The 27,500-nt window shown below is 41.9% G+C and overlaps 2 protein-coding genes and 1 pseudogene across 2 annotated transcripts in view; all 3 read left to right on the forward strand.

Annotated features, from left to right (window-relative positions):
* LOC145417351 (uncharacterized) overlaps positions 1–656 on the forward strand; it is a 9,054-nt gene extending 8,398 nt beyond the window's left edge. Inside the window, exon 2 of the mRNA XM_080286028.1 lies at positions 1–656. This exon is cut by the window's left edge and continues 82 nt beyond it. Coding sequence (XP_080142154.1) covers positions 1–656 — 656 coding nt within the window.
* A 7,339-nt stretch (positions 657–7,995) lies between these two features.
* Positions 7,996–8,112, forward strand: LOC145417622 (5S ribosomal RNA; annotated as a pseudogene).
* A 9,278-nt stretch (positions 8,113–17,390) lies between these two features.
* LOC145417533 (uncharacterized) overlaps positions 17,391–27,500 on the forward strand; it is a 45,399-nt gene continuing 35,289 nt past the window's right edge. Inside the window, exon 1 of the mRNA XM_080286242.1 lies at positions 17,391–17,666. Within this exon, the coding sequence (XP_080142368.1) occupies positions 17,391–17,666 (276 nt within the window). The remainder of the gene's footprint in view (positions 17,667–27,500) is intronic.

The following is a 27,500-nucleotide window of genomic DNA, read 5'->3' on the forward strand; positions in this document are numbered from 1 at the left end:
TCACTCTGGGCACCGGACCCACCACAGGCTTCACCACGGGAGGAATAAGCACAGGAGGTTTCACTACAGGCCCCATCGGCGGAACAGGCGTGGGTGTAGGTCATGTTGGTGGCTGCCCCGATGGTCAACTGCTGCAGGTGGACGGCAGCTGCGTTACCCCCATCGTGCGCCGCAACCTGTTCGTGTACCGCGCACCCAGGGTGTCTCCCATCATCGGGCCCAGACCGGACGTGGCGCCCCCGCGAGTTGAGCATAACATTGTGTTCATCCACACCCCTGAGGGCGGCGTGTTCGGTACCGACCCCGTGGTGGTGCCGCCGCCACAGCAGAAGAACGTGATCTACGTGCTCAACAAGCGTCCAGAGATTGACCACAGCGTACTGGAGTTCCCACCACCAGAACAGGTTGCGCCAGAGATCTTCTTCATCAACTACGCTGATGGTGAAAACCCAACCCTACCCAGCGGAGGTGACCTGCAGTCTGCCCTCAGCCAGGCCGCTGAGTCTGCCGGTGAGATCATCGGCCACAAGGACGCCATTGTGTCCACTGGAACCGGTGTCACTACCGGCGGACTGGGTCTGGGCACAACAGGCATTGCTACAGGTGGTATCACCACGGGAGTGTCAGGACCAACAGGTCTCTACTCCACGCCTTAATTTCTATTTTTACCTTCCCATCCTTCCATACCAAGTCCTGCCCAACCCACCTTTCCCTGCCCTGCCCTGCCCAGCCCTACCATGCCCTGTCCCACCCTGTCCTGCCCTACCCTGCCCAACCCTGCCCTGCTTTGCCCTGTCATGCCCTGCCGTGGCCTGGCAATGACGGGTGTACAAACTCGCTGTAAGCCACACCTGTGAAGCGCCCTCACTGTGACGTGATCCATGGTGATGTCGAGTTCTTGTGCTAAGATTACAGTCCTTCACTAATATCGTTACTACCAACACTTACTACGAGTCTGCTGTAGGTCTCGCTAGGTATTCTACTGAGAGATCTGTGCTAGGAGTCATACTGCGCTCAGTTTAGATGGCTTTATAGCACCTCTTCCTTGACAATTTATCTGGCATACTACACCTTATTATTCCCTTGTATGCCGTCTAATTCTTTCTGATATCGACTAATGTTGCAAAAATTTCATTCAGGAGAATATTAACGTTCCATACGCAGAAATCAACTGATCTGGAGGAGGTGTTAGGAAGCCATCTTAACGACGAGGATACGTTCCTAGCTCTCTCTAAGTTTACTAAGAAAGGCTTACCGAAAGGTCTCAATAGGTCACTGAAAGAACAGCTAGCTATAATGTTTCATTAGCACAACTGCACTTCAATCTGTCACTACTAGGAGGACTTAATACATCTTGGCCCTTACTAGGCTTCACTTGGAGAGCTTCACTATACCCCCTGCCCCCGCTCTAGCTAGGACTAGTAGTTTGCCGCTTTGCTCTCTACAGCCAATCCACTTAATTTATTGTTAGAGTTTATGGGTCGTTCGCTTGTTGGGATAGGAGACCTTCTAACACCTTTTACTCAGCGATTTATTTTGCACACATTGCTTGACCTTAATGTCCTCTTGTATTTGTATCTTTCTGATATGGTCACAGAATACAAAACATACAGGACATTAGTAATGTTCATGTACAAAAATGAACACGTAAAGAAAGGCTGCTAAATGTCGTCCTCACTACCGCTACACGATCTTCTTCAGTTTCGAGAGCTCCGTGTTATGAAAGGGAATAAGAGAGACTTTTCTAACCCTTTCACTATTCAGGAGGTCGTTCCTAAGCTGAATAAAGTCGCCTGTTGGTAGCAAGGATCAACTACAAAAGATGTCATCGCATTTTATTGGCACTGAAGTATTCTCAAATGAGTTATGTATGCAGTCACATCCAAAATTACAAAGGCAAAAAACACTAACCTTTTACTATGCCAGCTGTTCCATTTCATTCTCGCTACTGCCATACGATTCTCCTTAGATCAACACCGGACCTCTGGCACTCAGGGGGATGCAAAAATGGTCTCCCCTAACCTCGCCAGTACAAAAGGCCTCCTGTAAACTTTAAATAAAATCGTCAGGAAGTTGTAGAGGTGAAGTTATGAAAGAAGCCATCGTGATTAAAGGGAAAAAGAAAATACTCACGTGCAATGCGGGAAATGTGTCGCTAAGAGGTGCTGAGGAGCCTCCTAAGCCTACGAGGATACGGCCTCTAATATATTGCCTTGAGCTGGAAATCTATTATTATTTTATTTTTGTGTACGGAGACAAATAAATAACTGTGCTGCCACCTATGTCGTTTTCCTGAACCCTCTCATGATCGTAACGACTCTAGTAAGCCACTGTGCTGACGCCAGACGATTGTATTCAGCCAAGTGAGTCACACGAGCCTTAAAAGTTAAAGTATTATAAGGCGGGAAAACTCTAGTAATCTATTCCGGGTAACACCAGGCGGGTTAATTCTGCTGATGGTAAACTCTAAGAGCCAAGGAGTGTTTTTGCTTTTCCTATCAAAGTAACTATTTTCCTGTCAAAGTAACTATATAAATACACAACATGGTAGTCTGATGGCCACTTTCAAGTTGAATTAATAGTCTGGCTGTGGAAAAAAAATGTTAAGATTTCTCACGTCCTGGAAGGGTTACTGGGGACAACTTTTAACCCTTGCGGGACGGAATGCCACTCCTAAAATATCGCCTGACGGTAATAAAAATCAAACGAATAAGACTCCTTACGTCCTTCAAGGGTTAATGGTGACTCTTCTTAACCTTTAATGGACTGTAAAGCACGCCTTAGTTGAACACATTCGCCTGGCAATAGCTGGGAAAAAAAAAAAAAAAGAGTCAAGATTTCCTACGTGCTGAAAGAATTGGACACTTTTTCTCTTCTAACTTGAATTAAATCGCTTGGCAGTGGGGAAAAAAAGAAGCTATTAAGATGTCCCACATAGAAGGAAGGATAAATACACAATGCACTTCTTCAGAGCTTTCCCCTTGGATGAATAAAGTCGATTGGCAGTATAAAAAATTAAACAAAATCGAACCAATGTGCCAAATCTCTTCCCAACCCGTCCTCCTGCATGTCTCCCTTTTTATCCATCTATAGTCTGACGCCACATCAAGTGAGGGGATGGTCTCAGCAAGGGGACTTTCATGCATTTCTGTCCCCACCCAGTAACGCCACCTTGTTTCCCCTCACCCCATCACCCTCCTTTACATATTTTCACACTGTCTCTCCACCTTGTTCTCTGTCTTTTCTCTTTTCCAAAACACCACACTCTCATAAACTCTCCTAGTCAGTCTCTCACTCTCTATTTATATATTATCTTTCTTGATCTCTGCCTTGTCCTCTCTCCTCCTTCCAACCATCCCATTCCGATTGCTGCACTCTCCTAGCCACTCTCTTCTCTAAAATAACCTCCTTCGAAGTTACAGACACAAAAAACTTACTCGAATATGATCCTTAACACACACACACACACACACACACACACACACACACACACACACACACACACACAAAGTAAGTTAAACAATGAAACGACAGAGTCAAGACTCGCTCCAATATACGAGGACACAGAGCGTTTGAGAGACTGACGGTCATGGGGTAAGGAAAAGGCAGACTGAAAAAAGACTGTTGCAAAGTCGACCCACTGAACTCCACACACGAAGGACTCAGAATGCCCATCGACCATCTCACTACGACACAGGCTTTTTATGACACTTCGTCTTCTTATTTTATTACATCAATCTGAAGACGATTTGATTCTGTTCTGATCTTTTTCCAACTGTAATTGTCTGAGTATATCCGCCAAACCCTCTTCGGTGTGAGAGCGATTTCCTAAGCTGAATAAAATCGTCTGTAGTCAGCAGTAATAACCTACATTAAGACGCCATTGAAATCAAAGACGAATCACATCACTACGAATACTTTTTTTCTTAATACCACCAAACTCCTTATATATTCAGCTTAGGTTATGGGAGACAGCCTCGCAGTGAAGGGGTTACCGGGGGCTTTTTGACGCTTTCACTGTAACTGGCCTTCCCTAACCTGACAGAAATCGTCTGGTTATAGTAAAAAGTAAATAAGAAATAAATCATCGTAATGAAGTGGTTAATCTATTTACTATGATGACATATTAACCCTTTCACTACGATTCTTCCTATGTTTCGCTTTTGCTTTTCACCGAAGGACAGTCTTCATTAACTCCTTCTCTATTACAAGTTCGCTCTAACTTGAGTCGTATCGTCCAGAGTTTACAAGAAAAAACTATCAGTGAGGGAATTAATGCTTTTTATTCTTAATCCAGCTTAGCGTTGAAAAGAATGGTGTGTGTGTGTGTGTGTGTGTGTGTGTGTGTGTGTGTGTGTGTGTGTGTGTGTAAGGACGGGTGTTTCATGTCGGCAGGCAAGGAGCGGATACATGACAATGATCTAACCCTTAATTACTAAAGAAAAGTTGAAATACACGATCCTAAACGAGGAAAAATACTTGACGAGATAACAACATATCTTAACCTTTACATTCACCAAACAGTAAAGGATGAAAATATAAGTGATGAAATACCACAAGAATGCTTAACTTTTACATTGACCTATAAACAGTTTTAAGAAGAGGATGAAAAAGGAAAAGATAATCAGTGAAGAAATAACAAAAAACTTTAACTACCTGCAGCTGCTTACTCGTCAAACAAGCTGAAACAATTATAAACAGGAAAAATCATTGGTAACAAAATAGGAACGAATTACCGTAACTTATAATATTTTGAAGTTAAGAGAAAATGTGAGAAGGAAATTCGCGTTACAAAAAGGAAGACAATCAACTTCCTTACTCTCAAGTCTACGATTCGGAACCAAAGACGCGGCGGATATTAAAAGGGTTGGTAGTATGTCCCCTAATTAGCTTGTGCTCGTTCTCTGTCGGGCCATATCTAGACAAAATAATGCAGACTATGACACATACAAACATAATCCATTTTCACGTGCACCTCGCCCATATCGGGAAGCGCTAATTACGGCTGGCAGGCTCCATTCTAGTTGAAGGTCGGGTTCAGCAGCGGAACTCGAGATATTGCAGTTACTTACCTTCACTTACAAAATGCATTCCAACAGCACTCAGCAGCATTCAGCTACATTCAACAAACAAACTTCACATGAAAAGACACACCGGCCACATAAGGGCAACACGCACTCAACCTTCTTACTTTCACTTACTAAACGACATCCAAACAACCTTGGCCAATCAAACAGGACTCTTCTTTAAAACAGTTTCCCGTCCGCCTTTTGTTTGTTTGGGTCCGACTTTCACTCTTCCTTAATGTCCCTCTGCATCCCGTTCCCTCCCGCCACACACACACACACACACACACACACACACACACACCTCCGCGCTTCATCACACTTCACCACGGTACGCTACACCAGGGTACACTTTCGCGGTCGGAGAGGTCCTTCCAAACCTGATTACAATTACTGGACAGGTGAACTAGAAAGGGAGAAAGGTCGTCCTCGTAGTGAAGCAGTCAATGTCCCCTGATCCTCGTCCAAAACAAATACTGTCTATACACTTTTCATCCTGCTTTACCACAATACCCTTCACTACGGTACAATCAAGCACAGCCTATACAGACCAGCGCTGATCACCCACGGTAACAAGTCGTCCAGGGGTGACCCAGGCTAAGATCCGGTTGGCAGGGAGACCAGGGGTGACGTGCTTAGTACAGTCATATGTTAGGGTGCCAATCATCACTGGTGAATGGTGATGGTGGAGCTTGCGTCCTTCAAACTCAAGCAATTCCTACATACCCGTATTCCGTATTGTCTTCTCGGCAATTCTATTAAACTAAAATGAAATTCTAAATCCAACTGGTTTAGGTGGGGTACTCACGTTTGGACAATAAATTTTAAATACCCTACTACAATGATAATATTCCCAACACAATCTGTGGGTGATAAAACTGAAAACTACTAATTACACTTATTCACGATCCCTTTTTCATACAGACTGATCTTCTCGAAAGTATGTGTGTGTGTGTGTGTGTGTGTGTGTGTGTGTGTGTGTGTGTGTGTGTATGTGTGTTGTATGCTTATATACAGTATGTTTGGCCGGCCCCAAGTCCCGAGGGTGACGTACTTCGAAAATGGTTGCAAAGCACTGACATACCAGTAGACAACACATGTACGCTATGAGTAGCACGTAACCTGACATTACACCAGCACCATACAACACACAGTATCACACTGTCTTACATAACAACTGAGACAACAGCAACATATCAAGTGCTGGAGACGGTATGTCCGCCTTGGTGGCATATTTCTATCGCTACGTCAATGGTCTCTGCTCCTCTGAACTGTCAGCTTGCATACCTCACCATTACGGACGGCGCATAGCACCTGACTGGCAACAAACTCTCATCACATTTCTGTCCAGCTCTCTAATGCACGAGTTCACCGTTACTCCCAGTCCTTTATGTAAGCTACAGGTCAACTTTGGAACTGTCTCCCTCTGTCTGTATTTCCTACTGCCTGTGATTTCCAGTATTTCAAACGCAATGTGTCCAGGTATCTCGAAATGAACACATCTTGAATTTGTCTTTCTGTTCTCTTGTTTTTGTTTTTTTTCATGGAGGGAAGAATTTGCGCGCTCCTGGCCTTTGGTTCCTTTTTCTTTGCATTAAAAAAAAAAAAAAAAATCCGTACTGGTGCAGCAAGCCATACCAGCACCTCATTCTAAGCCCTAACTTCCATGGAAGATCGCTCTTTACTTTATGTACTGATAACCCTAACCACACCTAACAAACTTAACAAGCTACCCTACCCTAACTTAAGCTAACCTAACCCTAACGAACTAATCAACATAAATATTCTTGGGAAAATTGACAAAATTAACTCTGAAACTGTCTCCCTCTGTATTTCCTACTTCCTATGATCTCCGGTCTTTCAAAAGCAGTGTGTTCAGGCATCTCGAAATGATCGGATATTGAATTTGGCTCTCTCTTGTATTTTGTTTTTCTCTTGGAAGGAACAATAATTGCGGGCTCGCGGCCTTTGGTTCCTTCTTCCTCGCATTAAAAAAAAAAAAAAAAACACAGTTCGGAAATGTTCGCCCTCTTGGAGTCGTCTGCTGTGTCTGTGCTATTGGTCTGAAATGTATGAGATGAACATGTGGTTGGAGATACGTGCGAGTATTTATAAAATCAATATCAATTATTTTAATACCAACAATAACAACGAAACAAGAAGAGCAACAGTAACAAAAACACGAACAGCAACAATAACAAAAAGAGGAACAGCAACAATAACAAAAACAAGAAGAGCAACAAGAACAAGAACATGGAAAACAATAATTAGAACACCGTAACACTGTCCAAGGACAAGCTTCATAAAGAAAAACTTCCCACAGTCATTGCCTACCAGAAGCCGAGCTATAAAGGGACCTTTAGGTCAAGATCACTGATTTTGTGCATGTCACCTTGGGTCATCACAGTCTATATAGTCCACCAAGCTTGCTGGCTCTAGCTTTAATCCTTCATGGAAAATTAAGTGGCATTCGGAATGTCCGAAACAGTCTCAATTTTTTACCCCAGGCGAGGTCAAGGTAACTGATTTTTGGAATGTCAGCTTAAGTCATCACAATCTACAAGTTCACCAAGTCCGGAAAATTAGGTGACATCTGGATTATCTGGGAAAGTCCAAATTTTTTACCCCAGGTGGTCTGAGAATAATCACTGATTGAAATCATACTCCCTTCCAGCCTGCGTCCTCCTTAAGGCTATTTGGTCCTAACGTTTCAGCTTCCTAGCTAAAGCGGTTCTTGAGGTAGCATGGCTGACTCACTTTTCCTGTGTTCCAGATAATATCCGGAGGTCCGGTTGACGGATTGCAACCATATTTCGCCAAATGAAGTGGACGACTGTCCAACTATGCTGACCAAATTTGAAGGCTCTAAGCCAAATAACCTTTGAATTATTGTAGTTTTAAAATTAGTATGAATAATGATATTGGTAAAAACAAGAGGTACCACGTTGAGTACACCGCTTCCCGTCCGATCAGCGAAGTTAAGCAACGTTGGGTCTGGTTAGTACTTGGATGGGTGACCGCCTGGGAACACCAGATGCTGTTGGCATCCCTACGTGTCAAGTGGGGTTGGTGGAGGATTAGTGCCCCTCCCTGTAAAACAATTAACTCTAAGCCCTTGACCACCCTGTTTGGGATACATGGCGTCTGGCAATGAATGAATGATGAAAAAACAAGAAACCTTCCCACAGGGATGTGGGAAGTTTTAACAAGAACGACAACAACAACAAGAACAAAGAAAACCAGCAATAACTACGACAACTATGCTACACTGGGGAACAATGTTTTTTTTTTTTTGTTAGATAATGAGTGGAGGAAGGAAAAACAAAGGAAAAAAAAAAAGTCCATGTGCCTAAAGGCATCCTCCATTCATAAAATATTTATAACAACTGGATTTGAAATGAAATGGATCAAATGTTTGTGGGAAACAACTCCCAGGAAGTGAATTCCAGAGAGTAGTACTCGTACCTCTGGGGATAAATGAATTTTGATAAGCAGAGGTTCTGCATTGCGGGGGAGAGAGTGTGAGTTCATGGGCGCCCCCAACTGCCCGAGTATTTCGGGAGAAAATGTGAAGGGGAGGAACAATTGAAGCCAGTTCGTCTGAACACTTACGGTAAAAATATCTATAAAATAATGCTAAAGAAGCAACATCTCTACGTACTGATAATGGAGGAAGGTCTTGCGTGATGGCAGGATTATTGATTAATCTAATGGCTTTATTTTGATTTTTGTCCAACTGCCTCAATGCAACCGCTCCACATCCACTCCACAGTGGTGAACAGTATTCGATCTGAGAACGCACATGACTTTTGTATATTGTGGCCATCTGCTCGTCAGTGAAGAACTCACGAACTCTGTACATAAGTCCCAATTTTTTGGAAGCATTTTTAGCAAGGGATTTAACATAAGCTGTCCAGCTTAGATTCGGGTTTAGAGTAACACCTAGGATATCAGTTGTAGTGGATATGGGAATATTGACATCATTTAATATTATGTGAGAGTCTGAGGGATTCTTTCTGTTGGAGAAATTAATGTATTTAGTTTTCTGAGCATTAAATGAGACCAGATTTGTTTGTCCCCATTTATTAATTTTAGAAAGGTCCTGGTTCAGAGAAATTGCTGTGTTTATTTGGGAATTTGTAATATCGAATTGTGTAAAGGAGGTACTAAATGTGAAAGAACTATGAAGTGTCGAGTCATCAGCATAAGAGTGTATTGGGTTGTGAGTGACAGATAGGAGGTCATTTATGTGAATGAGAAAGAGGGTTGGCGCCAAAACTGATCCCTGAGGTACGCCAGCATTTATGGAATGAAACTGAGAATAAATACCATCTATCATGACCCATATTTTTCTATTATGAAGGTGAGTAAAAATTAGAGGAACCAGTGATGCAAGGCCATAGTGTGACATCTTAGACAATAAGGCCCGGTCCCATACTCTGTCAAATGCTTTTGATATATCTAGTGCTATTGTGTGTGTTTCACCGTGTTGGTCTATTGTTTTGTTAATCTGATGGGTAAGAAGGCAAAGAATGTCTACAGTTGAACGTTCTTGTCTAAATCCATACTGCCGATCATTGATTAATTTATTGATTTCTAGATGCTTGATTATGTGTTTGTTAATTAGCGTCTCAAAAACTTTGCCAAGAATGGAAGTTATTGCAATTGGTCTATAGTTTGATGGATCAGAAGTTGCCCCCTTTTTAGGAACAGGATGGATATTTGCTTCTTTCCAAGAGGCTGGAAAACTTGAGGTACGGATGCATAAGCAGAAAAATTTTGCCAATACAGGAGCCAACACTGAGGAGCAATTTTTAAGTACTATTGAAGGAATTTCATATGGACCAGTAGCTTTGTCTGTTGAGAGATTCTGTAATACAGCTTATACGTATCTGGTGTGAATCGTGAAAGAAGATATTTGAGGGGAATCAAAATCAAGTACAGGATAATTGTAATTTTCTGTATTTAGGGTTGAGTTTGTTGGAAAAATGTCAACAAGAAGTTTGGCTTTTCCACGTGGGTCACTTACTAGATTTCCATTGGGGGACTGTAAAGGTGGAACGGAAGAGGAGGTAGTGAAGTTAATTTTGAATTAATTAAGGGCTGACCAGAATATTTTGTTATCATTTGGGTTGTTTAGTAGTTTATTAGCCTGTCTATGCAGAAAGTTTGATTTAGAAAGATTGATAATAGTTTTAACATGGTTTCTGATATTTCTATAATAGTTAAAGGCTTCTTTGGTTTTGGTCCTTGTATAAGTGTTATAGGCTATTGTTTTATGTTCTTTTACTCTAGCACAATTGTGTTCAAACCATTTAGGAGAATTACAGCTTTTTCTGTAACTATGATGGGGAATGAATGTTTCCATGCCGACTTTAATGAAATCCTGTATGTGGCCCAATGTGGAATTTGCATCTTGGGAGAAAAAGGAGGTACAAGGAACATCCATGAAAAAATTATGGAGCCCTCCCAGTCTGCCCTGTCGTAGTGCCATTTAGTCACCACGACCTGTTCAGAGCAGGAGGGTGTGGTAGATGTTAAACTGGTGACTTGAATCATACAATGATCCGAGGATCCGAGGGGGGACTTCACTTCGACACTATAATTATCTGAATTGGTTGTTAGAAACAAGTCCAATAGGTGGGGATTTCGATCGGGGTTGTCTGGTACACGGGTGGGTTGACTGAGTAACTGGGTGAGATTAAATGGGTCTGCAAATAGCTCACATTCAAGACCAGAGTCATCAGTTCTGGCTGAATAAATGAGCCATTCATCATATGGACATTAAAATCACCCAGAATAATAATTTCTGATCCAGTATTAATGCTGAGGACACTTAGTTGTGAAGACAGAGTCAAATAAACTCGGCTCTGGAGGGGCATTAGGGGAACGATAAACACAACAGAAATACTTAATTTTACCAAGAATTTAATTTGTATATGGAGTAGTCAAAATAAGGACAATTTAGTAATCTCCTCCAGGACAATTTCTGATTTAGCAAGGCAACATATGCCTCCTTTGGGTCTGAAATTTTGAATCAAGATATAACCATGAAAATTAAATCTAGCTAAATCAGAAGTGGAACTTACTTGTGTCTCTGTCAAAAATAGCAGATCAGGGGATTCAAACTGGAGGAAATTTTGAACTGAGTTGATGTTGGAGTGAAGTCCTCTAATATTGCAAAAGAAAATTTTATTGCACTGACGAGCAGATTTAGGGTGCCGCAACACTGGGGGTGGCACAGTCGCTTGATGACGAACGGGAGGGCCATGTGCAAACGACCCTGCCCTGCCGGTGGTGGTCACCCGAGAAACCACCGCACTAATGCACAGTCGCTTGATGACGAACGGGAGGGCCATGTGCAAACGACCCTGCCCTGCCGGTGGTGGTCACCCGAGAAACCACCGCACTAATTCCCAGTATAGCAGCAGCCATGGTTCTTTTTATGGGGGGGAGAGCAGGGATGTGTTGTGAAAAGTGTATGATCTGTAATGACAAGATTGATGTTTTATGGAGAGAGGATACCTGGTTTAAGGCAATGTGATATAATGTGGATGTGTGTGTTGCGTAAAGAGGGCAGCCTGATGCCCTCTGATGATTGAGGCAGAAAGATGTGTAACCAGCTACCAAGGCCTAGGAGAGAAAATGGAATCCAGGCTATTCCCTGAGTCTCCCGTTACCTTGGCGGTAGTACTTCCCTGGACAGGGCTGCCTACCGCTACTACTCCACTACGTACACTTCACAATGGTACACTTCACATTCACTCTTCACAAATACACACACGTGACTGATTCATAGTGATTTGTGTATAAAATGCATGGGAGGAATGAAGGCTATCTTACTTCTCCGGTTCAAAAACTTTCTCATAAGCTAAATAATGTCATCTGGCGGTAGCAATGACAGTTTTAAAAGGTCATCGTAGTGAAGTAGCTACCCTCTCTAACTCAAGCACATCAGTCTTGGTGTATTCTTGCTACCAACAGGCGCTTTTACTCAGCTTCGGAGAGCCATAACCAAGGGGTTAGATATAACATTTGTTATGTCTTCAGTAAGTGCCTTTCCTAAGTGCAATAAAACCATCCAAAAGCATGAATAACCCAATAAAATATGTCATCTGAATCAAGGGTTAAGTATTCCATTTCTCTCACACAGAACTTAACCCCTTCTGTCCGATTAAGCCTTTATTATCGCACGCCTAGTGAGGCAATAATGTAATCGCCTAAGTTTGCTTATGTGTTTGTGTGCCTGTGTGTCTGTCTGGCTGTTCCCAAAACATCTCAAAATCAAATGGGCAAATTGTATCCAAACTCTGTGGACAGCATCCCAGGATATATGGCTTGTTTGTTAATAATTTTGGTGAAGCTCTGATGATATGCCTCCGACTGCCAAAGGATTTTGCAATGAAAAAAAATACTTTTTTTTCAGCTTGCCATTACTCACCATTTTCTGTCGTCCCCTCAACGAAGAGAACGGCTATTTAAAGGGAAACTATTAGAAATTCTTCAAAGGCCTGTTATACTCCATGGCCTTCACCAACATAATACCTCTGCCTTCAGGATTCTGATTGCTAGCGTGATATTTAACTTAATAGGTGTACACAGCAAAATACTGACTTTTTTTTTTTTTGGTTCGATTTTTGTGAAGCTGCACTGATATGATTGCCAGTGGATTGCTGATCTTGCTCTTTTAGTGCTGGTGGGCGATACGCATTCGTGGAGAAATCCTTTGGCTAACATTTTATAATTTTATTTTTATTTTATCTTGTCACTCCTCTGACGATCTTATCAAGTGTAGGTGAATTTTTTAAAACTAGTGGAATTATAGGTATTCTTCACTACTTACTTTTCTACCTGAGAGCTTTTCTGAAATTAATGAAATAATCCGGTATCTGTAAAAATAAAACAGACAAGAGCACTCAAAGAACAAACACCTCCGCCAACGCAATACCATAGCCCCTTTTGACCTTTACCTTTGACCTTCTTCGTGTAAAAATTAATCACCTGTTCCTCTGATGGTCCCCAGCCGTTATTCTAAATTAGGTAAAGTTCCTTCCAACAGTATTTTTTCTTTTTTCTTTCATAATGCTGCCGGCAGAAAGACAAAGACAGACAAATAATCAGACTAAGCCAAACACAACCTTTTGGGAGGAGGAAAATACACGTCACCGGACTGCAGAGGCTGAACTCCCTCCTGTCTTTCCCTTCCTCCCATTACGCACACATACACTTCCGAACATCACCCCACTTCACCGCAACAGGCACTCTTCACTGCCTAAGCTCAGAGTGACGCGACGTGGGTTTGTTGTGACGTGACATGTGTTCAGTGTGAGGCGATACATGTTCAAGTGTTTATGTCTTCCTGTTCCTCCATGTTTACCTCCAGGACATTTTCGGTACCACCACAAGAAGGACTGTTTGGGGGAGTTTATTTTCTCAATCCCTTTATAAGGAGAGCTGTCTCAGCCCATGCACTTCGAGGGGTCTGTTTTAACTCTTTTCTTTGCTCAACAGAATGTCAGGTGGCAGCAAAAATAAGACGCCATCGTACTTCAGGGGTTAGTGGAGAATATCTAAACTCCATCACTAGCTACCTGAAGTCTACCTTAAGGTGAACGAAATCGCCAGGTGGCAAGAGGAATAACATTTTAAAAACTGTACTGACGGAGCTAAGCTGAATCGTCTCTCAGTAGCCCCTCCCCTCCCAAAAGAAATAAATAAATACACTGACGGTGTTGGGACTCCCGGGTAGACATGTTCAGGCCCTTCCAGTTATAACACGAGATGAAGCTGCCTGAACATGCTGAAGGTTGTATAACACTCAGAGGCAATTCAAACAATGCCAAGTCATGACAACGAAACCAAGCCAAAAACAGGAATGGAGAGGAAAGATTTTAATGAGCACAGTAGCCTCCTGATGATGAATTTCCTCTATCCTTAAAGAGAAAAGAGCCGGTTTGCAATCAGCGTGTTCTTCCTGCTGTCACAGAGTACGGTAGCACTCCGTAAGTAGGGTATACTAGAATTCGCAGGAAAACTGTCACAAAGCTTAGTTCTAAACTTATGAACTAAAAGACCTTCGCTATTCAAGTGGTAACCTACTCGCAAAGTCTTGCTAACCTTCGTAAGAGTTGCAAAATCGAACCGCAAAAATATGGATTCGTTCTTCTTTCTTTTTCTTCAGTCATAACTCCAAAACAAAAAGGCGTATGCGAGCGTACTATACACCAAAATGCTGCTTGTCAAGTGTAGATGTTTCTTTTCATGTTTAAAAAAGTATTCTGGCTACGGTGCGCTAGTCACGGCCTGAAAACGGCATCACGGTCACCCGTAAGTACGCCATTTTGCGCAATATTGGTTAGTTATAGCTCACCTATACAGTTAAAGAACGTACCAAAACACTTCTTTTCACGGGAAAGCACCCTCGTTTTAGTTTTCCAGTATGCTATGCATGTAACAATCCCAATCTAACACTTGCTTTATGCATAATTATACTTCCACAAAAAGATCATAAACTAGAAAACAAAAATTTTCTTTTAAAATGGTTAAGAAGTAGGAATGGCAAAAGTAGGAATGGCAAAAGTGCATAGATAAGAGATGAAAAAAGCACAGAAACAAGAGAGCATTCAGGATGGGAGGAGATTTGGAGACTTATACCCATTACTACATCCCACACTTTAGCCACAAACTTGTAGCTGATGGAAGGTAGTAATGGGTATATCTCCTCCCATCTTGAATGCTCTCTTGTTTCTGTGCTTTTTTAATCTCTTATCTGTGTATTTTTGCCATTCCTACTTCTTGACAATCATTTTAGAAGAAAATGTTTGTGTTCTAGTAACTTATGGATCGGAAACCAGAAGTCACACAACGTCCTCACAGGATAAACATGGAAATGCTCAAGAGGACCGGAATGGATTATGTTTGGTATTATGCTGACAGATAAGAAGAAAGTTCTGGGGCAAGGAAACAGAAGAAAGTACAAGATATAGTCACCACACAATAAAAACAACAATGGATGTGGACAGCTCACGTCTCTCGCGGATCAGATATGAGATGGACAAGAAGGGTAACCAAGTGGCGACCCTGAGTTAGAAACACAGGAAGAGGGAGAAAGAGAAGAAAACAGAGAGATGAAACTGGCAAATATTGTAGCTTAGGAAGGAACGGACGAACAACACTACGTTAGGGTGGAGAAAGGCGATACAGGTCTTTACCGTACACTGAGCTGTGTCGGGCTCCTAACTTTGACGACGACTACGACGACGACGACGATGATGATGATGATGATGATGATGATGATGATGACGACGTACTTTGTGCAACTTGTGCAGTTATCAAAGAAGGTAGAAGCGTGTTTGTGATAGTAGAAAAAATGTTTAGTGTTATGTTGAGTGGTAGTTTAGATCCAAATAGGGCTTGAGTAGTTCTGCAAAACGAGAAGGCTGGCATGCCTTTTGCCAGGCAACAAAAGTAATTCGATGAAGACCTGGTGCTCTTATGCAAGTTTAAGTATCTAGGTGGACTGAATTTTTTCCATTTTTTCTGTGTGAGAAATTTAATATTATAACCCTGGTTTCCGGTGACCTATTTTCGTTATATTCATATTATTAACATACAATTTATTCATCTTGTGACAATCTTCGAAACGAAGGCGTTAGGTGTAGTCTTGATATGTTCTCAAACAGGGGCTTTCCTGGACGGGAGAAATAACCTTGACACCAAAAAAAAAAAAAAAAAAAATGTTCATGTACTGAAAGAGTAAAACTCCTTTTCAACCGGTGTACAGTAGGGTTGAATGTCACCTCTAACATTGGAGTTCAGAGCAAAAGATCAGGTGAGGTACACTGTCTGCTTCTCATAGACCACTCCTGGGAATGTTTGCTCACGGGCTTAATGTTGCTCTCCATCGTCTGTCTACCAGGATTAAGGTGCACAAAGCCACATATAATTACCTCCACGTCATAACTCTATGCTTTACCAGGAACGACTAGGGAAGGAGAGCGTAGAAATTTATCATATTTCTTGTTGTTCCAGCTAAAATAAATCTTAGGCGCGAAGTGTAACAAAGTCTGTATGTGAATCAGCGTCATGATTTTTACACTCTGGGTCTGGTGCTTTCCTTGGCCTTCCTGCTAAAACAAATCCAGGTACGACAGGGTTATAAGCCTGTAAATCCTAGGCCAGGCCATGGTTGTCCACTTGCCAACCCATTGGGTTCCACTGAGGACCAATGAATGTTCCATAGTACAAGGTTTCTTGTTAGATTCGTAATCCTATGGGTACTTTAAGGTATTTCAGGCTGGTTGTCCTTTTGACGACCTTCAGCATTGTTTTTTTAATGCAAATTATGGCCGCCATTATAAAAAAATAAAAAAAACTATTTTCATTAATATCTTTGAGTCGGAGCATGATAATGGTGTAATTATGGTGTCTAAACCTATGTTTTTAAGGTCAAGGATTAACATAAAGCCATTGAATATGTTGTCACATGCATTTATTTTGTCTAAACAGAGAACATTTTACCAGAATTGGTGGGAAAATGCCTATTTGCATTATTAACGATATGGCTGCAAGAGGGTAAAATTGAAGGCGGAAGTACAAAATTCTATCTCAGTCTGTTGCTCCTTTACTCTAGAATCGAGACAACTATGCCTGTATAACTAGTCAATATCAAGAGAGTATTAGCTCTGGTGGGACGGTAATCTGAACCAGTAGTAGTTATTTTTATTTCTAGGATTAGGGGTTTGGCATTGTATTCTAATATATACTTATCTGTTTACAGGCATGTGTGTCTGGCATGAAGCATTAGTTTCTGCATGTATAGTTAGTGATCTGAACTAATTTTTATGGTTGCTGCATGAAACTGGAACAGTAGAGGTATGCACATCTAATATGGCAAGTCTGGCTTTATCTGTAAGTGTTTTAATCTGTCATTATTTATAATGCAAGGGTGTAATGACATGTACACCTTCCTGAAAAAGTACCGGTACCTTTGGGTACAATGGTTGTGAAAATGAGCAACTTTCGCAGACACATATTAGTCGATAAATGTGGTGCCTCAAAACATATACCACCCAGTAAGTGAATCTTTTTGCATTTTTGAGTTCTAATAATTACCAAAGATAATATTTGTACTTATAATTACAGGACGCCCCATATATCACAATGCTTCATCCATGTTTCAGAATGATACGTGCTTTAAGGGTGCCGATACTTTTTTGGGAGGGTGTACAAGATGCATTGTTGACTGGGGAGAAAATGGCAACATCATTCCGTAATTCACTGCCATCTGGATTCCATTAAAAAATTTCTAGCACAGTCAGGCCAATGGAACAGCTAAAGCATGACATCAAGGTTGGTGACAAGACTGTCTTCGACATGGAGACTATTTTCCTCCGTCTTCTCACGGTAGAACAACAACGGCAGCTGCAGTTAGAGTGTATCTTCCAGTATGAGTTGTGTGCAATCCCTTCCTCACTCGTTGAGTATGGCTGCCTGCACAAGGGCAGCAAATCTGTACTTGTCAGACGTCTTGGTGTCCTGCTGCAGAGCGCACCAGCTCCCGACGTTATCATTGTGGATGCACAGCAGATCCTATATCACGTAACATGGTCTCATGGTGGTGATGCATGTGCTCTTGTTGAGAATTGCAAGCGCCATCTCTCACTCTAACCTTCTAACAGTCAAAAGATTTTGGTGTTTGACATGTACCACGACCTCTCAGTCAAAGACCATGAGAGAATGCGACATGGCGGAGAGGATACCACTAACTACAACCTGGCCATCTGAAGGGACGTTAATCTGACCCAGTAGAGAACCAAGACAGATGCCATTATGAAGAACACACGCAACAAAAAGCAGCTTTCGGCAGTAATATCTTCTTTCAACCGGGGAGATTACTCTAGAGTGCCGAGATGACGGTGCCCTTTCACATGACGAAGTTGATGTCACAGTGCTTACCACACATACTTGCTGCAAGCAGCTGGGTGTAATCAAGTAATCAGGATCCTCAGTAACGATACCGATGTGTTGGTATTGCTAATTTATAGGGTTTGGAAAGCTCAACTGCACCAAACATGTAGGGTTCAGATGAACTGTTGGAATGGAGAAATTGGACATCAATGGGACCTGAAAGAAGTTGAATCCTGTATGTTTGCAGTTGTTGGGCAGGCATGCACTGACCAGTTGTGATACTGTATTGTATCCATTTAAAAAAAATGGAAAATTGGTGCTCTAAATATCTTGCAGGCAGGAAGTTTCCCTTGATTGGATGAGTTACTGGGTGAGGAAGTGACCTTATGAAAACAGGACAGGAGTTCTTTCCAGCATAATATGGCCAGCCGCTAGTCACCTCACTGAATGCAGCCCGCGCAGGATCTACATAGGGAAAAAAAGGGAACCCAATGCGTATCATGGCCCTGTCTCCCACAGATGCCTACTTGTTTCTCCATGTACAGCGAACACATCTCCAAATGATATTATGGAAAGCAGCTGATCAGCCAGGCCCTCCAAAAATGGATAACGAGAAATCTGGATTGAATGTGAAGGAAGGAATCCCATCGCCCACATTTGCTGCTGACCCTCCAGCTTCTCCTGGCCTAATTGATGTTCTCCGTTGTGGTTGCGTAGCAGAAGGCAAAGTCTGCAACTATACAACCTGCTCTTGTCACAGAAACCAGTAATACTGCAGCATCTACTGCATATGTGGAGGCATAGATGGATGTCATAACCCATTCTTGTTTAAGACCAGTAATCAGTTGGATGAGACTGATAACTGTGATTATTCTTATTTGGACAATAATTAGCTAGATGACATTTTCACAGGTACTTTGTTCAGTTTTGGCATGTTTGTATGCTTTAACAGTGTGTTTGTCTTAGCTGCCATTTAACTGATCTAAGTGTGTATTAATATTGCTAGTAACACACTATGTTATGAAATTTTAAAGTAACTGTTGTCCATACAAACAGAGCTGAATTACCTACCTTAAATGCACCTTAGGATTGGAAAATTAATACATTATAAAACTTTGTGCAGTAGACAACAGTGAAACGTATATTGGTGCCAATTGGACTGTATCATTAACAATGCAAGAAGCGTTTCACCTCAATTCTTGGTAGCAGACATTTCCATTTAGACGAAATATACAATATGCATATGACAGCGTATTCAGTGGCTTTATGTTAATTCTTCACCTAAAAAACATAGGTTTAGACACCATATTTGTCTCATTATTATGCTCAGACCCAAAGATATTGATGAAAATAAATATCAGTAATGGTGGCTTTACATTGCATTAACAAAAATTGCCCAAGGTTGTCATGAGGACAACCACCCTGAAATACCTCAGAAAAAAAAAAACTCAGGATGGCAAATCCCCCAAGAAACTTTGTGCTACAGAACATTCATAGGTCCACCATGTTGGCAGATGGACTATGGAGAGAATGGCATATTCTGTCTAACAATAGATGCCGTTGTTGGTGAACTAAGTGAATTTTTCTCTTTGAAAGTTGGTTTGAAACAGGGATGTGTCATGTCTCCATGGTTGTTCAATCTGTACATGGATGGGGTAATAAAAGAGGTACAAGGTAGGGTAGTGGATGTTGGAGTGGCCCTGGTGAGAGAGGATAGTGTTTGGAAACTCCCTGTACTGTTGTTTGCAGATGATACTGAGTTGTTGAGTGAAGACGCAGGAGAGCTGCAAGGCTTGGTGGATGAGTTTGAGAGAGTGTGTAAGAAACGGAACCTAAAGGTGAATGTAGGGAAGAGTAAAGTGATGGTCTTTGAGAGAGGTGAAGTTAGTGAATGTTCAGCGAGGTTGGATGGTGAGGAATTGGAAAATGTGAGTAAGTTTAAGTATTTGGGTAGTGTGATGAGTAAGGATGGAGGTTTGGAGGGTGAAGTGCTTGAAAGGGTACAGCAGGGAAGAAAGGTTGCTGGTTCCTTGAAAGCAGTGATAAGAAACAGGGAAGTGATCATGGAAGTGAAAAAGTTACTACATGACAGTATTGTGATACCAACTCTAACGTACGGAAGTGAAGCTTGGACATTGTTGGAAGGACACAAGTCAAGAGTGAGAGCAGTGGAAATGAGTTATTTAAGAGGAGCCTGTGGAGTCACATGGAGAGACAGGCTGACAAATGAGGATATAAAGGAGCGTTGTGGTGTGGATGTGGATGTGATAGGAAGCGTTATGAGGAACACACTGAGGTGGTTTGGCCATGTGGAGAGGATGGAGGGTGAAAGACTGACGAAGAGAGTGTATGTGAGTGAGGTGGAGGGGGGAAGAGGGAGGGGGAGGCCGAGGATGAGATGGAGGGATGGGGTGGAGAGGTATATGAGAGAGGGGTGTGTGAGTTGGGAGCAGGGCAGTGAAATGGCGGGGGACAGGGCGACTTGGAGGCGATTTGTTTGTGGCCACCCCAAACGGGATTGAGGCGTCTGGCAATAGATAGATAGATATACTAACGTTGGGATTTTGTAATGGAATCCATATTTCCGACATTTTGCTAGAACGCAACCTAATATTTAACGACACCACATAAACTGACCAGCAGTGAATAGAGAAACTGAGTAGTTGTGAAAAATAAACAAATTTAGAGTAGGCCTATACTTGTACTAGCAGCTACCCTGAAAACAGGTGACAGTCGTTTGTTTTCATACAGCCTGACATATAACATCTGTAAATAAGAGTGTGATAACATAAACTATGGTAGTGTAATTCAGAACATATAGCATTCAGGTGGCATGGCGAAATAGGCATAATAAATTGTCTTGATGGTAATGACTGTGTCGACTCATCCAATTTGGTTGTGTTGAGCAATATACTGACGGTCGCGAAAAGCAGGGCAGGAGGAGATGGCAGGATTGGAGGAATAGACAAGGAGGAAAGAGAGGAAGTAAAAAAAGAGGAGTAAGACAATTGTTAGGAGCAATGAGGGATGGAAGGGATAACAAGTTTACGAGGAATACAATAAGAGGAAAGAGACGAAAGGATTGATTGAGGAGGAGGGGGGAAAGGAAGAGATGGCACATGTAAGAGAGCAGAGGAAAATAAAAAAGGAAAAATAAAAAGGAGAAGGAGGAGGAGGAGGAAGACTGTTCAACCCAAGCAAAGGATATACCTCCAAACTGCACTCAACTTACTTTAACCTTGCCTGAAACTGCCATTTTACTCTTCTGAATGCTGAACTGTCACAAGAGATTTACACAAACATGGTGATAGTCACGAAAAAAATATATATATATGTAAAGGACGTACAGATATGGCAGTGTCTTACTGAACCACGCAGCTGCGGGATGGAAGTTGAAGAAGGTTGGACATCACCGCCAGGTTCAGTTGTACAGTCACGTTTGAAAGGTAAGTGAAACGTCGCTGCAATACAATGTCTATTTGTCAACGCACTGCCACATGCGAACGACCAGCAGAAACTGTTTTGCGACCATATTATATTTATTCTTCCGCTCGCGAAGCTAGAGCGAGGTAATGTTTTACTCGGAAAGTGTGTGTGTGTGTGTATGTGTGTGTGTGTGTGTGTGTGTGTGTGTGTGTGTGTGTGTGTGTGTGTGTGTGTGTGTGTGTGTGTGTGTGTGTGTGTGAGTGCGCGTGTGCGTGCGTGCATGAGAGAGAGAGAGAGAGAGAGAGAGAGAGAGAGAGAGCAGTAACGTGACAACTCAAATAATTTTCGTTCGACCAAATATGCTGGCTGGGTTGACCGCCTTTCCAGTTGACCTAATGCTTTTAGAATTGTGATTCAAAGGTCAAGGTCACGGGGATTGGTCAATGTTTGTCCCAGCAAGGTCACCTTAAGCAGTTTTTATCATGTCTAGGCCATATTTGATTAACATGTTGAGGGTATGGCTGTGAGGAAGGGATTCTTCTTTTGACAGCAACCAGTCAAAGGTTAAGGTCACAGGGCAAGGTAAAATTTCGTCTCACGTGTTTGTGAACCAATAACAAACAGTTTTTATATTTAATGGACCAAACTTGATGGAAGTGTTGAGGATCAGACAAGGGGTTGACATCTGATTTTCAGAACAAGAGGTCAAAGGTCAACGTATAAGGACAAGGCACATTTAAAGTTTTTTTTTGTTTTGTTCTGATTTAAATCAAAATATTTTCTTCGGCTAAGTAGAGACATTTCAAACTGCATAAATCAGATACAGCCTTCATCAACCCTTTCACTACTAGGGGTCTCCAAAAATTCGATTAAAATCGTATGGTACCAGCATGAATAAACCAGAGATGCATCGTTGAAGGAAAGGGTCTAAGCTTGAAACATAACATCATAACGCCTAATCTTGCAGTGCACAGGTAAAAACGGCTCTGGTCAACACTGAAATATGTTCTTAACCTCAGAGGACTTATTTTTACATCTCATTATTGCTCTCCCCACACGAATTTGCTCAGCGTGGAAGACGCCTTTCGAACTAGAAGAATTGCACACAGCATAAATCAGTCCCTATCAAACCAAAATCGTACAAAATCGCTGAATAAAATCGTCTACCAGCAGTGTGATTAAAACCAACAGGATATCCCAGTGACGGGGATAATTAGGTGATGTGAGCTAGAGATAAATAACATGTTTGTCACTCCAGTCAAAAAAGGAAACTTGGAAGGGCTTAGTACAGTAATATCAACAAGAAAGTGCAGCAGAATCATCATCATCATCATCATCATCATCATCACTCCGACTATTTAACCTTTTTAGTACGAAGATGTCTTTCCATTTTAATTTCCTACACCCAGATGATTTTTGCTTGGCTTGGAACATCCGCTAGCAGGGCGAGTGAGTGAGGGCTGTATCTGACACCTGCACTTCGAAATGTCTCTGTAAGTAGAATAAAATCGCCTGGAGATGGCAGGAATAATGCATGGGTCTGTATTGTCGTCGGTCGAGGATGCCCCCTAACACCTTTTGCTAAGTGATTCATTTTGTTTCTTACACCTCATTGTTCTTCTCCACTTCGTTACAAAAATCCTTCCAATATCCCCATTCTTTACATACATAACGTGAGAAGGTATATTAACCAGCCATATTAAAAAATAAATCGCTAAGGAAGAGGTGTCAGGGAGCTTGCTTGCCCAACGAGAATACCGGCCATGGACAGGTGTGGTGGTATGAGGCTAACGAGACCCCGGGTACTTCACAATGATGTCTTCCCACAGCTGGACACAGGCGCATGACGATGGAAAGAACAAACTGAAAAACTGATTTCATACAGAAGGGGTTTATGGAGATTATTTCCAACCACTCCAGTACGCAATGTTTCCTCCAAGCAGACTAAAGCAGTCCAACGGTAGAAAGGACACAGACAAGGAGAGTCATCATCGTGCTGAGATATTAAGTGCATCCAACAGCCGACTGGACATGGTCTGCAGATAACATTATTACGAAAACGTCTTTTGAAGACTGTAATGAGATACATTTTACTGCAGCCAACTGAATCAAATTAATAAAGTTCACTGGAATAATGAAAGGCCTGTCCTCGAATGGTCCTCTCACATGAATACCCAAGCTATCCACAGTATGGATTAAAAGAATACTGTTATTAATCTGTTAAGCATGAACTGGTCAAAACTCAAAGCACAGACAACCTTTCACAGCAGCACACACTTCACACTTGTGACATCTAAACACTGTGCAGTCCACCCTTCCACTCCACTGGCTCCGTTTTCTCTGACACCTGAACTGCTCCCATTCTCCAGCGCAGCTTTCACCTGGCAAGTATTGCCAAGTCCCGCCTATACCACAAGCACAGAAAACGGCAGGCACTCACCTAGGGTACTAATTTATTACCCCCTTTGTTGCTATGCAGGGACCTCTGTATCATGTTTGGGATAATGCCAGATGCTTTTGTTCAGACGATAACAATTCAGGAAGTCAAAGCGTTAATAACGCACACACACACACACACACACACACACACACACACACATATGAGCACTGCATACTATATATATATATATATATATATATATACTATATATATATATATATATATATATAGTATGCAGTGCTCATATGTGTGTGTGTGTGTGTGTACAGTTAGACAGACAGACAGATATAGATATAAATACTGTAGATATAGACGAGATACGAAGATAGGAAGATAAAGAGATACATGTACTGTACATAGGCACACTACACTGATAGGCTGAAACAGCCAGAGAGACTAAACTAATTAGACAGCCATATTATACATATTTATATAAAGTTACTGGTACAGCAGTTAGAGGATAATACTCGTGCTAAGTTAAATCCTTATCTACGATGACACCTGTTCTGTTTTATTCTTGCTACTTCCAGAACCTCCAAGTGATTTTTGCTTTGACGAACCTTGGTCTGGTGGGGTTAGATGTAGATTTAGTGCAGATGACAACCTTGATACCGGGAAAAAAGTTAGAGGTTTTAAAAGAAATAATAAAACATAGCAGGTTAAGACTAGCCAAGTGACAAGGCAGAAAGATTATTACGTAAGAAAAAAAAGCAGTACGTTATGGCAGAATTGGTACATATCAAGAGCTATTATGCAGTTGTCAGGAAAATCAAACTAGTCAAAGGATGGTAGATGAAATAGCAACCGTCTAGGAAAAGGCTACAAATATCTAAATAGTCAAAGGAATGCAGGTGAGTATAAGCTTAATAATCGAAGCCGTCAAGGAAGAGATTAGAAATTATAACATGTCAAAAGGTTGTACTTGAAAAACAGAACAGGTGGTGATGCAAGGATTTATATTGTTGCCAGGTGGTACTAAACAACGCTTCGGCATCTACCTATAATAAAAAGGAGTGTTAAAATGGTCAAGAGAAACGAGATAAGAGAGCAAGCTGAAGAAGTAAAGCGTGCTGGAGAGGTATGGTACAATGGGCGTGTTGGGTCAAGAGTGGGTGGGGCTGAGTGAAAGTGCAGGTAAGAACAGGTAGCCGTGTGATGGTTCCGGTTCGAATAGGGGTTAATAGAGATGGTATTCCTTTACGAGGTAACTCACTGCTTCAAACACTCCACAGAAATACGCACTAACCGTAAAAGCTTGAAACTAACCTATCTTAAAGTAACTCATCTTTAGCTAATATAATCTAACAAAACCTTGCTTATCTTATAATGTACCTTTACTTACACTGATCACACCATGCTAAATAAAACCTAACCTTACCCCACCTTACCTTACTCAACCTAACCCAACCAAACCCAATCTAATCTGACTCACTACCCTTAACCTAACCTAGCCTAACTCAATGCACCCATTCTAACCTAACCCACTTTAACCTAACCTAACCCACTTCAACCCAACAACCCAACCCAACCTAACCTAATCTTAATTTAATCTAACAACCTAATCCTGATCTTACCTGCCCTGACCTATTCTCATCTAACTTGACATAACCGAACCGAACCAAAGTTAACCTAACCTAAAACAGCCAAACATCATACGAAACCAACCAAACAAACAAAACAAAACAAAACCTAAAGTAATAGCACAGCGGTTCGTGATGAGATATGGGTTAATGGCTTGGGTAATCCTTCACAAGCAGTTACTCGGTACTTTCAACACACGCACAAAATTACACAGTCACTGTACAAGAAACAGACAGGCCTGACCTACAGTAAACCAGGCTAACCCAACAACCTATCCCAAGGCAACTCAACCAAAACCTAACGTAATCTAATATAACGTGATCCAACGTAGCCCAGCCAAAACGACTAACATAATCTAATCTAATCAAACTTAACCCAGCTCAACAAACTAAACCACTAACTGATGTAATCCAACCCAAAATAAACGTAGCGGCTAACCAGTTCCAATCTAATGTTTTAACTTAACCTAGCCTAATCTAAACCTAACCTAACCTAACCAATCTTACCCTAAACTTGATCATCTCTGGCCTGCCCAAACTACCAAACTTACCCTAAACTTCATCAACTCTGGCCTGCCCAAACTCAACCCAAGCTAGCCTAACCTATACCTCAACCTGCGACATACGTTTTCGTTTACAAAAGGCTATAGCTTCCTGGAGAGCAGCCCTCTTAGCTTCATCTCGAAGTCTTCCCTTGGAACAAAAAGTCCATGGTTCATGAACACAGGATTATATGTCGACTGTTTACACTGTACATGGGGGAATATATATATAATGATTGATTTGCTTTCCTGTTAGTGTGTGTGTGTGTGTGTGTGTGTGTGTGTGTGTGTGTGTGTGTGTGTTTGTGTGTGTGTGTGTGTGTTTTACAACAGATAGACATATACTGTACAGACAGACAGAGACACAGATATAGACAGACAGACAGACAAACAAACATGCAAACATAAATACATACAAATATACATACATGCCAGACAGATAGACAGACAAACAGACAGAGAGACAGACAGAAAACAGGCACGCAGACAGAAAGCCATATAGAGTCAGAGGGATGGATAAAGCTCAGGCTTACGTGCTACGGTTCGAGTCCCACATACCCGAGTTTTTTTCTATCATCTGAGTATGAGACGTATCCACGGGCGTAGGTCGGTCTGCTACCTTCAAATCTTCTTGTCTTCAGTACCGTAGCCTCAGGCCCATAAAGCTCCTGAGGGAGAGAATATATATATATATATATATATATATATATATATATATATATATATATATATATATATATATATATATATATGAAGCCTCTGTTGCAAAGAGGTAGAGTGTGCGTTTTCGTACATGGAAGAACCAGGGTTCGCGCCCCGCCAGAGTAATAAACTTTGGGGGTGTTACCCCGGCCACGTACTGCTTTGGCGGACATAAGTAGTGCCGTGGTTGAACCAGTGTCTCACACTGTGAAGTATGCTTGCACCCAGTCAGCTTGCGCGGGCCGATTACACTTGGTTCACAGACTACACACACATCCAAAGCCACTCCAACACAACAGCCACACTTACGGTCACTTCTGCCCCTACCTACAGTCTCTACCAGACAGTCTAAGACACTTGGTAGACATACATTGGTTGTATCGTTCCCACTTCGGTCGGGATAGGCCGGTCCTGCAGTCGGTACTCAAACAGCTGATGATTAGAGAGAGAGAGAGATGTAAATCAATCCATCCATCCATCATCCAATCCTACGTTGCCCTATGAGGAGCGTAGGAGCCCGGGGCTAGGTAAGTTGGTCCTGACATTTAAGATGAGAATGACAAACCTCACTCATCCCTGAGTGGCATTACGTGAGCAATAAACCCCAGCCATCCCTTGGATATAAACCTTCACCAACTCAATCCGACTGGAGCGCCGCAATTACCCACTAAACCACCAGGCGCCATAAAGAGAGACAGGTAAATATATATATATATATATATATATATAATGTGTCTGTCTGCCTGCCTTAAGCATCTAAGCAGATATGAGTAAGTATGTATTTATGTATGTATGCCAATGTTCCGTATCGAATGACTCGTTACCGGGTGGGGTT

Source organism: Coenobita brevimanus, chromosome 110 (genome assembly GCF_032717465.1).
Source record: "Coenobita brevimanus isolate Jiangsu-jjx chromosome 110, ASM3271746v2, whole genome shotgun sequence".
NCBI classification, from domain to species: Eukaryota; Metazoa; Arthropoda; class Malacostraca; order Decapoda; family Coenobitidae; genus Coenobita; species Coenobita brevimanus.